The sequence below is a fragment of the Puma concolor genome, unplaced genomic scaffold (assembly GCF_028749965.1).
Source record: "Puma concolor isolate L17-30 unplaced genomic scaffold, mPumCon1.1.hap2 unalloc_scaffold_23, whole genome shotgun sequence".
Lineage (NCBI taxonomy): Eukaryota > Metazoa > Chordata > Mammalia > Carnivora > Felidae > Puma > Puma concolor.
Genome location: NW_028240229.1, coordinates 138,276 through 154,691, shown reverse-complemented (window position 1 = coordinate 154,691; position 16,416 = coordinate 138,276). Strand labels below are relative to the sequence as shown.

Here is a 16,416-nt window from a genome sequence, read left to right as displayed (position 1 = left end):
GACCATTGAATCCATTTTGCAAGACCTGTTAGAGCTCTGGCATAGACACAGGGTAATCTGCCAACGGAGGTGGGCACCAGGTTTCAGGAGCATAAATGTCCAAGGAGCATTTTCCCTGGGAAGGAGAGGCAAGGCCTCGGGAGATGGGGACACCCTCAGGGCAGGGCGCTGGGGGAGCCCTCAGGGCCAGATGGGCAGAGTCACGGCCCGCGGAGGTCCTGCCCCCACATTTCAGGCTGCGCTGGCTGGCGCCCTGCTTCTGGAGGGTGGAGACAGCATCACTGTCAGGGCCAGCTATACATACGGGGCCTGGTCAGAATTCAAACTTGGGGCCCCTTGTGTAAAAATTAGTAGCACCCCCAAGATGGCAACAACAGCGTATTGAACAGAGCTCAGGGTCCTCCTTGGGGTCCTCAGCACACACAGCCCTGACTGCAGTCCTGCTGCCAGGCAACTCTTGGGACTCAGAGAGATTGGGTAGTTGACACGAGGACACACAGAGGCATAGGGCAGGGCTGGCGCCCACAGCCCGTGCGTGTGATGCTTACTTCAGAAACTTGCTTTTTCATCTTTATTTTTAAATGCAAATGTATTTAGTTTGAGAGAGAGAGAGAGAAGTGGGAAGGGGCAGAGAGAGAGGGGGGTGGAGACAGAGAATCCCAAGCAGGCCCCGCACCGTCAGCGCAGAGCCCGATACGGGGCTCGATCTCATGAATTGTGACATCATGACCTGAGCCAAAATTAACAGTTGGATGCTCAACTGACTGAGCCACCCAGGAAGCCCAAAACTTGCTTTTTTAGCTTATGAATTTATCCTTGCAATCATAAAACTGGGCCTGGAGTGTGCACCAGAGGAGGCGTGTGAACAAGGTGGCTCTCTGGCTGCCCCTCTGGGAGGACGCGGTCCACCACCAAGTTATCGGGTGATGAAAACAGAAACAATCTGCCACCACTGAGATCCAAGCCCTTCAAGGAGCTGCTCCCACATGTGCATGAAAACCTGTCAGAAGGCAGCCGTGGGACAGAGAGGTGCCACAGCCTCCCAGGAAGCCTCCACATGGTAACAAAATCTGTCCCTTAGTACGGTCCAGATCTGCCCCCAGTTAATCTAAGCAAGAGTTCCTCTGCAGCGTTCCATGCACAGGACCGCGTGCGCACCTCCTGGTTAGCGCAGCCATGCCCTCTGCTCTGACACAGTGCTCCCCTCGAGAGTTCCGGGATCGGGTTCATCCCAGTGCCTCTCCACCTCCTGGGGACACAGCAGCTGAGCCTTTTAAGGTCCAGCAGACTCTGCTTCCATGATTGCATTTTCTGCTTTTGCAGAAGAAAATGGGCCTTTGTGCAGCAGCACGTACCATCTGTCCCATTGTTACAGTTTTTCGCGTCCAGATGAGGCACAGTCACAGGAATTAGGTGTGCTCTCTCACATGGAGCAAAGGCAGCAAAGCACAGGACCCCTGAGTGGCAGGGTCCCCAGCAAGTGCCTGGGTAGTAGCCTCCAAGCGCCATGCAGGGTGACAGAACTCAAAGATGGACCCAGAACCCCGCAGGAGCCCCGTGAGAATGCAGCTGGGTCTGGCCAGCGTGTGCAGCAAGTGCGGAGGCCGAGCTCAAGACTCAGCATCCGTGGAGTGCCGACTGAGGCAACAGGGGAAGGAGACAACTTAGTGGGGGACCATTAGCCCCAACCAAGACACAAAGATCAAACTCTTTAACTGCATCTCGGAATAAATTTCAAGAATATTCATGAAAATACAGGAATACTCAGCACCCCAAAAGGTGAACATAATGATTCCATGTAGCACTACCAGGGGTGCAAACCAGCAGGAAAATCAGATCCATGTGACAAGACCAGTCATCTGGGACTGACCCAGGACTGGTATGAGGTATTAGCACAGCTAACTGCATTCCACAGGGCCTGAAAGTTACGTTGAGACATGGGAGTCACAGCAGCACCACAGACTGAATTAGCAGGACTGAAAAACTACAGTGTGTGACATGGAAAATACCCTGGACAGGCCAACGGCAGATTAGGCACGGAACAAATGTAGCAACAGAAGCTACCCAAAGTGGAACAGGAAGAAGAGAATTAGAAAACCCGGATCGTCAGTGATCTGTGGGACAGCTTTAGGCAGCCTACTGTGTGCTTAATTGGGGTCCCCCCAAAAGCAGAGAGAATACTTGGGACAAGGGTGCAGAAAAGGTGTTAGAAAAATAACGGCCAAATGTTTCCAAGTTTGACGTAAACCATAACCCACAGACGCAAGAGGCTGGATGCTCCCCAACCATAAGGACCACAAGGGGAACGCTGCTGGCAGTGAGCAGGAAGGGACAGGAACAGCCGCGAGACCGGCACAGTGTGAAGGGGCAGAGGAACAGAGGGGGCGGCACGCCGAGGGTCCCTGGGTGAAGTGTGCTGAGGTGAGGCAGGGCAGCCCGAGCTCCGTTTCTAGAAAAGGTCCACGAGCCCCGGGAGAACACACACCTCCCAACAAGTGAGCCTGGGGTCCGCAGCCATCCCGTGAATCAGGCTCGTTACTTGTGTCGTCCAAATCTGTGTCTTTACTCTGTGAAAACCTGGTGAGCCGACAGGAAGCACGAGAGGGTCAGGGTGAATGTCGCGCCTGTTCCCCATGCCTCGTGTCCATGTTTGCTTCGCACACTTCTCTCCTTTATGCCTTCTCCAGTCACAGCACTATGTGTTTGGTGGTAGTAAGCACAGTTCTCTGTCATCTACAAATGTGTTTTTACTTTTTCCTCCGTGTAGCACTTCTGGGTATGTGACTCCAGGTCGACAGCTATTTTCTGTCACGCTTTGTGGAAGTTGTTTCCTCCCTCTGTCCTTATGGCCAGAATGTCTGCTGTCTGTCTGCTCTTCCTCCGTTGGTGGTCTTTTCTCTGGCTGTCCTTAAGGTCAGAGTGTCTCCGGTGCCCCATGCTTCCGTACAGGAGGTCGAGGTGTAGATCTCCTCACCTGTGCAGCTGGCTGGACAAGAAGCCACTGGCACGTGTTTTGTGAGTCCTGGGAGACCCGGCCACTACAGTAAGTCCCTTCTCGTGGGCTTTGTGGACGCGTCTGAGGCCCACCTGCCCTCCCCACCTGCCAGCCCTCCCTCCACGTGGCCCTCACGGCTGCATCCACATTCCGACAACTTCTTCGGATTACTTTCCAGTTCAAGAACTCTCTCTTTGGCTATGTTTAATCTGGTGTTTAATTTATCCAAGTTTTAACAAGTATATTTTTTTATTTCTAAAAATCCTTTTCAGTCTTTTTACGTACCTTCCTGATCATTTAGAACATCCTCTCCTTGCTTACTTATGGTCATTCTGTTTCACATTAAAATATTTTGGTTTTTAAACATTTTTTTAACATTGATTCTTGAGAGACAGAGAGCGTGAGCAGGGGAGGGGCAAGAGACAGACACACAGAATCTGAAGCAGACTCCAGGCTCCGAGCTGTCAGCACAGAGCCCGATGTGGGGCTCGAACTCACGAGCTGTGAGATCGTGACCTGAGCTGCAGTCAGTCGCCCAACCGACTGAGCCACCCACGCGCCCCAACATTAAAATATCTTGTGCATCCTCCTTAATATCCCGTATTTCTAGTCCTTGAGGTTTCTGGGGGTCTGAATTCTCCTTTACTGTTTCTCGGCTCTCTCATGTGTGATGGTTTGTGATCTTTGGTTGTGAGCTTATCTGGACTGATCTCAAGCTCTGAAAATCTAGCTTCTTAACTTGGGCCAGTTTAGCTCAGTTTATTTTTGCCGGAGACTGGATTCATCCCGGATCCTTGCCCCCAGCTCTGTTCCTGGCTTCTGGATCAAGGCCCGGTTTCAAAGGAGCCCCTGGCCCTGGACCACCTACCTATCAGCTCACTTTTGTTCTCCAGTGTTGTGAGGATTTTCTCACTTTGTATGGATCCAGGATGCAATGAAATTACATTTTCATGAGAGCACTAATTATCTTGTGGTGAAAAGTTCACCATAAAGCCAGAAGCCCTGGGGCGCCTGGGGGGTTCAGTGGGTTAAGCGTCTGATTCTTGGTTTGGGCTCAGGTCATGATCTCACTGTTTCTGAGTTCAAGACCCATATCAGGCTCTGTACTGGTGGCATGGGGCCTGCTTGGGATTCTCTCTCTCTCTTCTTCTCTCTGCCCCTCCCTTGCTTGCTGTCTTTCTCTCTCTCTCTCTTTCAAAATAAATAAACTTAAAAAAAAAAAAAAAAGCCAGAATCCCCTCCTCTGTATCACACCCTTCGGCCTCACTCTGGCCAGGACTCAGGAGGGGCTTTGAAAAGGCCACTTGAAACCCAAGAATTTAAAGTTTACCAAGACTGATTTCAAGCTTATTGCCGGTGAAATTATTTTTTATTATTTCGTATAACTTTCTAAGAAAGTCTGAAGAATTTCCTTAAAGGCTACTTAGGTTCATAACAGTTGTCAACATTCCTAAGTAACACAAGTGAAAACATCACACCAAGTCTGTCCTGAATCTTGGAGCACGATGGGGACGTGTTTGGAAACTTATGAATGCCTTTCAAGTATGGCTTCCAGGTGGAGTGAGGCGCAGGGGTGGTCAAAGTCTTTCCGTGTAGCACAAGTCAGGGTGTGCACAGGCTCCCTTCTTTCCTTGACTCTGGACGCAGGACCCAGCACTCTGCTTGGAGGAAGCCAGGCCATCGGCTGCCACTGGTGCCTGCATAGAGTCGAGGGCTGCACTGCATCATGAACATGGCGGGAGCGCCTGCAGGCATCATGGGAGTCGGGGTGAGCACCTGCCCTGGACTCAGGGGCTTCCGTGGCAGGGCGGACACAAGTTGTGCTGACAGAGGTATCCAGGTTGACCCTGGTCTCTCCCTGAGCATCGAGCGGGCCCTCTGCTTCCTAGCTGGATGGCGATGCCCGGCCCCAAGTCACCTCTTTTATCTGTCCTGGAAGCTGGATGTCCTCTCCATTGCACACCTGCCCATCCGCAGGCTTCCTGGTGGTGGTGACAGTGGCAGGCTCCTTGCTGTAGACCTGCTGCCTCTCCGAGGGGACATCCATGTGCAGCACATTCTGGCTGCCGGAGGGCAGTGTGTGCGGGAGCCTGAGTTCCTCCAGGGCTGCCTCCCGAGCCCGGACCTCTGAGGCCATTGGTGTGTGGACAGCCCATTTGGCCAGTGTGGGCTCCTTGGCTCCTGCAGAGCAAAAGAAAGTGCCATGAGCACCTGAGGGCGGTGAGCAGAAGGCGCGCCCAGTCCTTGGCCCCGGGTGCAGAACCGGCCCTCTGCAAGGAAGGCCAAGGACAGGTTCCTGGTGCAGTCCGTCCTGACATCTTGCCAGGAGGGCAGCTGCTTCTGCACAGGACATCTGTGTCTGCACACACAGCCCTGCTCAGCGGGTCAGCGGGAACCCTCCTCCACCTATCCCCCATGCTGGGATCCCCGTACTGGGCATCTCCTCGGACCCAGCAGCAATGCTCATGGCTCCTGGTGCAGCGGGCAGGCATTTCCCCACCCACACCCGGGATGACTGGCGGTGCCGACGGCCTTGTCCACCAGTTGTGGGTGCAGCACTGGCCCTAGCCCACCAGCCACGTGCACGTCCCAGGCCCACCTGTGCCAGTCCTCAGTGATGTCAGACTCACACCTGCTCATGTGACAGGGACCTCACCCCACCACATGTGGTTTTCAGTCACATTTCCCGGAGGATGGCAGCAGGTACGCACTTGATGGTGGGTCTTCTGGGTTCCCTGTTCCCTGAAGTGCCTAGTCATCATGTGTCTACGTTTTTCCTGCTGCTGTCATAGTACTTTGTGTCCTGGACACCAATTTTTGTCAGCTATGTGTTACAAATATTTTCCCAATTTTTGACAGCCTCCCTTTGTATCTGGGTGTGATCTAATTTCTGTGTATCTTCCTTTAGGGACAGTGCCTTTAAGAAAATCTTGCTTAAGGACCCTCAGTCACCATGAGGACATAAGGACAGTACCAGGAGTGCCCGGGGGGGCTCAGTCTGTGAAGCATCGGACTCTGGGTCTCCGTTCAGGTCAAAATCTCACGGTTTCCTGGGATCGAGCCCCGCATCGGGCTCTGTGCTGACAGTGCTAAGCCTGCTTGGGATTCTCTCTCTCTCCCTGGCTCTCTACCCCTCCCCTACTCTCCGTCTCTCCCAAAATAAATAAATAAATTTAAAAAAAGAAGATAGTACCAAATATTATCTTCCAGTTTGTATAGTTGTCCCTTCACGCATTATGTCTTTAGTCCACGTGGAATTAATTTGTGTAAACGGTACAAGGTGGGGTCTGGTTTCATTAGTGTTATTCCCACACGGCACCAAATGTTTCCGCGTTTATGAAACAATCTACCCACCCCTGCTCGTCGGTCGCCCCACACCAGAAACAGTGTCCCTGTGCCCACTGACGTGCTCGCGGCCCCTGCAAGCCACCACACCAGGCCCTGCGCTTATTTCTGCACAGACACCACTCTGTCTTTGATTCACGAGCTTCGTGGAAGCAGCCCAGCCAGACATCCTAAATTGCTCCTTTTCTGCCTCTTGGCATTCTTGATCCTTTGCAGTTCCACACACATCTCAGACGCAGGGTTTCGAGCTGGCATCCTGCACTGGCCTCTCTGGGAGGCCTGGCACGCACTCCGTGAGCTGTGTCTGTCCGCACTCATCAGGCTCCTTAAAACGTCTCTCTGCAAGTTTTATCATTTTCTCCATGAGTCCGGCGTGTCTTTTGTTAGGTCTGTTCCTAGGGACATCGCTTTCTAAAAATGCTACGAAAATGGTCTATTTTTCACTCCCTAACATTCCTTACTTCTGTGTGAAGTGCCTGTTTCACTTTCGCCTTCAAACGTGCTTCAGCCAGGAGGGCAGCCCTGGGCTGATGGCCCCCTGTACTGCAGGCAGGACTCCACTCTGCTGTAGCTTCCGTTACAATGAGTGTAGCTAGTCGATATTCCCTGGAAGGACTCCCCTTTTTTATCGCCAAATATTTAAAAACACGCATTTTATTTGTCTCTGGAGTGTGCCAGCTTGCTCACGACATATCTACAGTCTCATTTGCCGTTCCTGGACTCACTGGACCCGAGTGTGTGCGGGTTTGCAGTGCAGGGCCCTCAGCCCCACTGCCTCGCACAATGCCCCCCAGCAGCCCTCCTTGTGGGGGACTCCGCTCACACCACAGACCCAAGCCCCACCTCCGGTCACGCTCTCCACCTGTCGTCCCTTCTTTGAGTGTCAGGTAGCTTCTCCAGTTCCAGCTTCGAGCTCACGAACTCCAACTGTGACCCGTGTGCTACAAAACCCTCAGTCAGCTGCCCCACGTCAGTGGTATTTTCTGCAGCTCTAAGTTTTATTTGGTTTCTCTTCAAATACACATGCAATTTAAACAAGTTTTCTGTTCTCTTCAGATGTTTTTCCCTTTGCCTGTCGTTTCCCCAAACAACAACCACAGTTACTTTGCATTTGGTCCTTGAGCCCAGCTCCCAACATGTGTCTTTTTCAGTGGTGGCCTTGGCCTCCATGAGGGCGTGGCCATGTGGGATGAGAGCGGCTGGTATCTTCCCAGCTCCTGCGAGGGGAGCGCCTCTCGGCACCTGCAAACGGCTGGTCCACAATCACTTGGTGTTAATCCTCAGCTTGAGGAGTTTGGGGATTTTCTCAGCTCCTTTCGGCTCCAAGGTTCATTCTTGTGTCCTGTGGGAGCGGAGCACGGGGTTCCTCCGGGCTCACCACTACAATGCCATTTGAGTAGCCATTTGAGTCCCGATTTTACAGGATGACTTATTGGCCTTCCATTCTGGCTGTGCCCTGAGCTTGGGCCTGTCTCTCCCTTATGTGAGGCCGTGAGAACCCGGCTCACCAGGGAGGCAGGGGCCCTTGGGACATAGGCTGCAGGTGCCCACGGGGCTCTCTGTGGGTTTTTTCTTTGCCTCCGTCCCTGGCTGAGGACGCCTTGTTCTTACCTGTCCACAAGCACCACACCCACATGGACAGTGTGCACATGCATGTGCTCGTGGTGTCAGTCCACTCAGGAGCCAACCTGCCATGTACCCAGACCTGAGGCTCAGGCTTCCTGTCACTTATGCCACTTGCTTGTATTTTATGTTTCTTAAAATCCAGCTTTGGCCCCTTCTGGAATCACGCAGAAATCAAACTCACCCTCTCAGCCTCCACCTCTTTTCTAGAAACAGGAGCCACTGACTCCTGCGGCCACAGGTGTGTTGAAAGGTCAGCCTCCACCTCTTTTCTAGAAACAGGAGCACTGGAGAATTGCACTGTGAGCTCTGAAGTGGTGGTGGCAGTAGGAGGTGTCATCGTGGCCAAGGGTAGGTAGTTGTTTAAAAGCTGAGTGGTGAACATTTCCTTAGATGAGGTGGGGCCGTCTCAGAAGGACTCTGGAAGGGTCAGGCGAGTGAACAACGAAATCACCGTGCATTTCGGCAGACAGCGTGCGGGTGGTGGAGTCTGAGCCTCTAACAGAGCACATCAGGCCTTTGGTTCCAGTCACTAGTCAAACTCTCCGTGGCCCTCGCTCTGGTGCCATCATTAGGCTGGCCACCCCTGCACGTCAGGGTCCATGGCTCACACCGGCAGCCACAGCAACGCCATCCAGGGCCAGCTCCTACCTTGCAGGCACTCTGCCAGCGGGGCGTTCAGCCCCACGTCTTGCACCTGCTGCTTTGTAGCACACAGAGCAGGTGGTGGGGCTAGCGTGGGGACGCCAGGCACCATTGGCAGACACTACATGAGCCCAAGCTTGTCCTCCTTGCCACTGACACAACAAGCGTCCTAGCCTTTGACTCCCCACCGGTGATTTCTCCCTCTCCTTGTTTTTCTGGAGAAAACATTTTCCTCTTTAGGGAATCAAACTTGGGTGGATGTCAACTCCCACACTGTGTGATGTCTTACCTGAAGCTGGGCCTTTGCCCTCAGCACTGTCTCCTTCCACAGGCAAACTCATTTCCTGTTGGTCCTTTGAGACCTGCAGAGAAATAACAGGAAATACGTGACATGGCATCTCTCGCACTGCCAAAGGGGACAGAATGTAGCAGCAAGAGCACAATTTGGAGATGGAGCCACGACGGGCTCTGGAACACTGGCAGCCATCTCGCCTCTTGAGTTCAGAGCACTCACTTGTATGTGGGGCTGCTGATGAGGCTGCGCTGGGGGGGTGGCTTTTCCCTCTGCACGCGCATCAGGACAGAGACAAGTGGGGCTTTTCCTGATGAGCAGGAGGGTCTCCTGGGGGCCAGCAAAGCCTATTTGGACCATTGGCATGGGGGGGAAGACACAACACAGGCCGCCTCGTCTTGCTTGGCACCTTCTCTGCACAATCTGCTTGCTGGTGGTGAGTTCTGGCTACCCAGGGGCCCCAAATGTCTTCACACCATCTCTCGAAAGCAGGAGGTTTCTCCCTTGCCCTGGTGCTACTGGGCCTGCTGACGGTGACTTCAAATCCCCTGCACAGACGACAGGGGAGAGCCTGGCTCTTGCCAAATGGCCGGGGACGGTGCTCCTTCTGACTTACAGGGCTGTGTGCGGTGGGACTGGACTGTGCAGCTGTGCACAACTTTCCTTGGAAGGTTCTGCAAGTCCAGTGTCTCTAGGAGATCTCTAAACCCGTACATGCCTTTGTCCTCCTCCCAGAGCCAGCTCTTGAGAATTAGTCAAGATACAAACTGAGGCATGAATGAGGTTAAACAGGAAGGAAATGAAAGGGGAACCTCATGAACAATGGCTCCCTGAAGAAGAGGAAGCAAACGGCAGACTGCAGACTGCAGAAAAGCCAGGCGTGAGGACAATGCTGTTGAGATGGACAGGCCCCCAGGGGACCCAACGCAGAGGCAGTTGTGGGCGCTGAGGTGGGGGCAGGGCTCCGACGGGTAAGAGGTGGGGGCGCCGGCCACAGAGGGCCACGGAGTGGGCAGCAACCTGGTAGAGGCAGGACGTGTAAGAAAAACCCACAGAAGGAGGTGATGGTGCTTGGAAGCAAAGGTGATCAAGGTATTACTGAAATGATGCCCCAGGGAAGCACACTGTTTGTTTAGAATGAAAACAGAAACACAATGGAGCCGGGCAGTGGAACAGTGGAGGCCTGCCTGCGGGGTAGAGATTTGTGGGGAGGTGGTGACACGTGTTCTCAGAGTGCACATCGGCATCCTTCACCTGAGGACAAAGCCAGGGAACAGGAAGCATGAGAGATTCGTCCTCCATAGATGTGACCACTGTGCTAAAGAGAGCCTTTGGGGTCAACTATTCCAGACTCTGAAGCCAGACCAGACACGGTGCACAGCACCAGGGAAGAGATGCTGTCCAACTCTCCTGAGTGAGTGGTGTCAACAAAGCAGCGACAACCCACCCTCGGTCGTCCTGTGGCTACAGGCCAACAGCCTTCATTCCTGTGCAGGCAGTAGGGACTCTGTACTCCAAAACTTGTCTGTTGTGCCTTTTGGTTGGTCTGGTCATGTCCCGAGGGGCCGGCACAAGGGCTCGCTTGCCCTGGCCCCCTTGGCGGCAGCAGCTGTCTTTGGGAGCATCTAATGGGACACTTATTCCCCCTATTTGCGGCCAGACATTGAAGGAAAACACTGGCTGACCACAGAGATAATGAGAGAAACTTTGCAACAACAAATACATGTTTTGCAAAAGTAGCTTGGGAGAGTCACAAACTGATAGTTCAACAAGCAAAGATCTACAATCCCAAGCAGTGGGAGAATCTCATGTCCAGACTTAACCACATTATAATACTCAGAATATACAGTTCTCAACAAAAAATTATAAAACATCCAGAGAAACAGGAAAATATGGCGCATTCAAAGGAGAAAAATAATTTGACAGAATTTCCTGGAAGAAGCCCAGACATTTGAATTAGTAGTCAAGGACATTAGGTCAGTTGTCTTAAATGTGCCCAATGAGCCAAGGTGAAGAATTAAAGGAAGCCATGAAAATACCGAATGAACAAAAAAGAAAATCAATAAAGAGATAGAATTACAAAAAAGAACCAAATTCTGCCACTGAAAAGTGTGAAACTAAAAATTGACTAGAAGAGTTCACAACAGAGCAGGAGAAGAAAGGATCGGTGAGGCTGAAGATAATTGAAATTCTCCAACCTGAGGACCAGGGAGAAAAATGGAACAAAGGAAAATGAAGAGCACCTGGCGGACCTGAGGCCCAGTAGAAGAGAGGGGGCAGAGAGAAAAAGTATCTGAAGAAACACTGCCTGCACGCTTTCCAACTCCGATGGAAGATATGGATCTACACATCCAAGAAGCTCAACAAACTCCAAGCAAGATAAACTCAGAAGGGTTCACACCAAGACACAGCACTGCCAGATTCTCAGAACCCAAAGAGAGGAGTCTGAAAGCATTGAGAGAGAAGTGGTTAATCACATACAAGGGGCCTCAGTGAGATCAACAGCTGATTTCTCATCAGAAACCATGGAGTCCAGAGGGCACCTTTCAAGTCCTGGAAGGAAAATCAATCTGCCGACCAAGAATTCTAAATCCAACAAAACCGTATTTTGGGAATAAAGAAGAAATTAAGATGTTCTTAGATAAACAAAAGCTGAGAGAACTCATGAGCAACAGACCTCCCCTACAAGAAATGCTAACGGGAGACATTTAGGCTAAAACAGAGGCTCTAGACAGTAGATGAAATAAAGTACGCTCGGAAAGATAACCACACAGGTTGAGACATAAGCCAGGATTGTCGTACTTTGGTTTGTAACTCCTCTTCTTCTCTAGGTGACTTAAAAGACCAATTCACAGAATAATTATAAATCTTTCTTAATGGGCACACAACGTGTAAAGATGTAACAATATAAAGGAAGAGGCAGGAAGATGTATAGGATCAGAGTATATATTACCAGAATTAACGTAGTATTATTCAAACTAGACTCTTATAAGTTTAAGGTATTAATTGTAATCCCCAAGGTAACCGGTAAGAAGGTAACTAAAAAGTATAAGCAAAAGGAAAGAAGATGGGAATCACAATGGCACAGTATGCAAATTCAACTAAATACAGAAAGGCAGTAGTGGAGGAAGTATGGAATAAAAAGTATACGAGACATACAAAAAATAAATCAGTGGGGGAAAGAAGGTCCATTTGATGTTTAGCGAAAGCAGCTGGAACAACAGAAACCCACCTGGAACGGATGAAGCTGGATCCCTACCTCACACTAAACACACCAATGACCCACAGAGTGAGGACTCAACTCTCAAAATCAAATGTTGAAAATTAGTAGTGGAAAGTATAGATGACTGTCTTTTAGAAGATTGGGTTCAAGATTAAACGAGACCAAAAAGCATTATCATAAAATATGCACAAGTGTGAGTGTGACTCTGATTCCTCAAATGTTGAGTTCAGCTAAGCATCGAGTCGAGTTGCTGTGACACTCTATCTGTAATTCACCCAACTAATGAGGCGTTTGTATCAAGCATATATAAAGAACACAAATAAATCTATAAGAAAACCAGAAACAGGCCAGGAGGAAAATGGGCCAACGACAAGAGCAAGCACTTCCCACAGAAGGAAATTCACATGGCTAATGCACATTCAGCACCATCGGTGGTGAGGGGAAGGCTGGGAGGGATCGTGAGCCGCCAGCCGCACCACTAGGTGCCCCGGGTGTTGGGGACGACACGGACCTACGGGGCACCGAATATGCATATGCTTCTGCGGGAGTGCAGACCGAGCACCCCTGTAGAAGAGCCTGGCCTTGTAGAAGAGATGGCCTACTGCTCATCACAGAGACCCGCACGGGGGCACACGTCCTGCTGGCCCACAGCAGAGGGGAGTTACAAGAAGCAGTCGCAGAAGGAAGGCAAATGAGCTCAGCCACCCAGGACAGGGAACCACCGTTTTGACCGAGAGGTGATTCCCCCAAATTCCAAACATCACATACACACTATGTCCTTTCTGTGAAATAAAGAGTAACCGATGTGTTGTGAGCATCTATTTTTTAGGAATACGTATGATGTGAAACACTGAAGTGAAAGGAAAAGATGAGAACAAAGAGCGTGGCCAAGCCACGTACACAGAAGCAGACCACACGTGGCTGGGCCACACAGAAGCTGACCACATCAGGACCCTGCCTTTTTCTGGGGGGGGGGGTGCGGTGATGCTTCATCTGTTACCAAAAATAAATAAAATACTGAGTAAACTTAGGAAGCAGGTAATGCAGAGATCAGTGATGAGTCTGTGTCCTCAGATGAGGATTATAATTAATGGGCAGCAAGGTCCAAAGCAGGTGTGATGGGGGATGGGGGTTACCATTTACTGAGCACCAGTCCCAGCTGGACACCGGCAGCAGGACTCGGGACCCCACACAGAGTCCATGCATATCTTGCAAGCGTGGAGACCCAGGCACTCCAGGAGGTTAAAGAACTTACTCTGGGCTGTGGAACCAGTCACGCCTGCACACCAGAGTGGACTCCAAGTCCAAGTGTGTCTTATGGCACCCATTTCTCTCTAATGACTCTGCTAAGAGCTACGGGCCTTGGGGTCGCCCGCAGAGGGGTGGGCCTGGCGTGAAGTGGGGGCACACAGGGTGTCAGGATTAAACGCGGGTTCCAGAATGAGCAGAGAGGAAGCCGCAGCCCAGGGAAGGGCGTGAGTTCAGTGAATGTGCATGGGCGGCTGAGCACCAGGGTCTGAGGGGCCCTCTCAAGTGCAGTCAAGCTCGAAGCCGAGGCTTCCAGCACATTGTCTGGAGCCTCGTGCTGTTACAGAAGCAACTCAGGCCCCACTGGCTGGGTGGCCTCGTGAGCCACTCTGGAAGGGAGCACACAGAAGGATGGACGGTGGGACCCGGGTCCTCCAGAGCCCTGCCTTGCTGGGTTCTACACTCACTTGCTGGTGAGGCTGCCACCATACTGTGTCTACCTGTGTCTCCTGCCTGGCCACACAGGCCACCCCACATGCCCTGTCCTGGGGCCATGAGCGTATCATCTGCAGGCTTCCTCACTCAACCCCGTGTGTGGCTCACACGCTCTGTGTTGACCGTCAGTTATACACACCCCTTCTCTATCCCAACATTTATCCCCAACATTTATTATGAAAAACTCCAAACACACAGAAAGTTGAAGGGATTACACAGAACACCCTGAAAACACCCACTGCTGAGAGTCTATCACAGCCGGCATTCTGCTCTGTGTCACCTACCACGTGGCCATCACCAGCATGTGGCACCAGAGCACACATACGAGGCTTGTTTTAGGGACACCTGTCTGGGGACTCTGCTTCTCACACACACGGGCCCCTGTCAGGAGCGTGATCTGCTCTCGCTTCTCCTCCTACTCCACACACACCGTCGGTGCTCTTTGTGTAGTGGCCCAGGCACCCAGTAAATGCAGAACACCAGTGCGACCAGCATCCAGGTATGGTGCTGAGCCCAGCTTACGAGGGAGCCCCAAGCCCTACATCTGAGCACAGGCTCACCTTCAGCGGCAGGTGGTCCTCCGTGCCGGCAGCCAAGGTGGGGTGTAGGGTGAAGTCACTGGATGGCGACGAGGACAGCTTGCTCCCAGGTAGGCTAGGGCAGAGCAGGGAAGGAGGAACACATTACAGAGCAGGCCCTCGCTGGGCGGGCTAGCACGTGGGGACCCTGCAGGCTCCACGGTGTCCATGGACGTCTCCCCGCTGGGGCCCCCTCTTATCTGCAGGCTCGGGAGCAGGCAGCGCCTGGAGGCTGAGTGCCAGAGGGGGTCTCGCGCCATAAACATGCAGAAGGTTCATGCGAGAAGGACACTGCAGGCTTCCACCACCAGCGGAAAATTAAAACAAGCCACCCGGTGGATTTCTGCTGACAGAAATGCCTTTAAAACCAGACAGAAGCAGCTTCACCTGCATGATGGACCCTCCCCCTTATTCATATATTCACTGTTTGGCTGATTTGTACCTAACCAGCAGACCATACACCCTAGACAGATAAACAGCCGGACAGAAGTACTCCCAATAAGTTTGTCTGCCAGCGACCGCCAGGAACACAGGCTGCATTAAGTCCTACAAGGTTTCCCCGTGATCGACGTCCCAGGGAGGCCCTGGGTGGGTGGGCCTCGAGGACTAAGACTCGGGTGAGGCCTCAGGAGCAGGCCACGGAAGGTGTCTAAAGTGCTAGCTGCTCAACTGGGTCTAAACTCTTTGGTTACCAAAGAAACATTTTCTGCAACAATCTCTGCAGGCCAGAGTGGGAGGTGTGTGTGTGTGTGTGTGTGTGTGTGTGGTGGGTGACATTCAAGTAAATAACTTGCCCTTTTTAATTTTACTTCAAATGCATTAAAGGGCACTTGGTACAAAGTTACTGAGGTTGTGAAGTCAGGATACAATATTCAGACACTTACAACTGCGAAATATGCCCCAGAACCATCCTTCCAGGAACAGAGGGAGCCTGTGCTCACCGTGTGCTCAGGGAAATATAGGGGAGACAGCACGGACCTCGCTGACACGGGCGCTGTGAAGCCTCCTGTTACTCATACTCCAGGAGAAGATGACGTCTTGTCAAGGGGACGGTAGTCACCGTGTTTCGCTACACCTGATTTACGCTCTAAAATGTGTGCTTGCAGCTGGGCCACGATGTGAAAGGGGCCACACTCTGTCTTTGTGGCACAGGAGAGGCAGAGGCCGTGTGCTCCCCAGGGGCCTGCGAGGTGCGGTCACCCACCTGGCACACGGCGAGCCCTGCCACTGCTGCACACGGTCATGGACCGCGGTGTCCTCTGCAAGCGGCACATGCTCACAGACAGAAAGTAGACGGGCATCGCTCACACCTGTGCACTAGCTCACATGTTACTTGTGAAGAACCTAGAGGGGTCTCATCACAAGCTCCAGTGAGCGGAGTATGGCGAGCCCTTCGGGGGGCAGTCCGCATCTGTGACGTCAAGGGAAACTGGTTTGTCTTCGATCACGTCATCACAGTACCCCAAGGTTTCCCACAAAAGACTGTGTTCCTCAGGAATCATGGTGAAGGCTTTGAGACACGGGAAGCACCTGCAGGAGGCTCAGAGACTCACCTGAGGGCAGATAAAGTCAGGCTGCTGTCTATTTCCTGTGAGGGAAGAAATGATTGTTCACAACAGGAAACAAGATGGAATGGTCAATGTCGAGCTTATTGTTAAATAAAACCCACATTCTTTATTACCCGATTTGGAGCAAATATCCTCAGGGTCCCGGGGTCAGGGAAGGGGTCTGTGAGGGAGCGCACTCCACAGCCAGTGCCCACACTGGCCAAGGGGCCCGCTCAGGACCGGTATGTGTCCCACGCGGCCACCAGTGGGCCCTGACCTCTGTGGGAGGTCTCCATGCGGGCAGCTGCCAAGACTGAGGCGCACAGAAGAGGGGCCGCCTGAGGACTCGGGAGGGCTGAGGGGAGACACCCCAGGAGAGTCTGACCTTGACAGCACCTGGGTCTCAGGGCAGTCAATACCTAAGT

General features: G+C 52.2%; 1 protein-coding gene across 1 annotated transcript in view; it reads right to left on the bottom strand.

Moving 5' to 3' along the window:
• Nucleotides 1–4,880: 4,880 nt before the first annotated feature.
• The window catches only part of LOC147571520 (putative palmitoyltransferase ZDHHC11B), a 37,381-nt gene continuing 25,845 nt past the window's right edge, over nucleotides 4,881–16,416 (bottom strand). The window contains exons 12-16 of the mRNA XM_086696296.1: nucleotides 15,998–16,032; nucleotides 14,427–14,520; nucleotides 8,898–8,970; nucleotides 8,615–8,695; nucleotides 4,881–5,176 (exon numbers count right to left, since the gene is read on the bottom strand). Of these exons, the coding sequence (XP_086552422.1) occupies nucleotides 4,881–5,176; nucleotides 8,615–8,695; nucleotides 8,898–8,970; nucleotides 14,427–14,520; nucleotides 15,998–16,032 (579 nt within the window). The remainder of the gene's footprint in view (nucleotides 5,177–8,614; nucleotides 8,696–8,897; nucleotides 8,971–14,426; nucleotides 14,521–15,997; nucleotides 16,033–16,416) is intronic.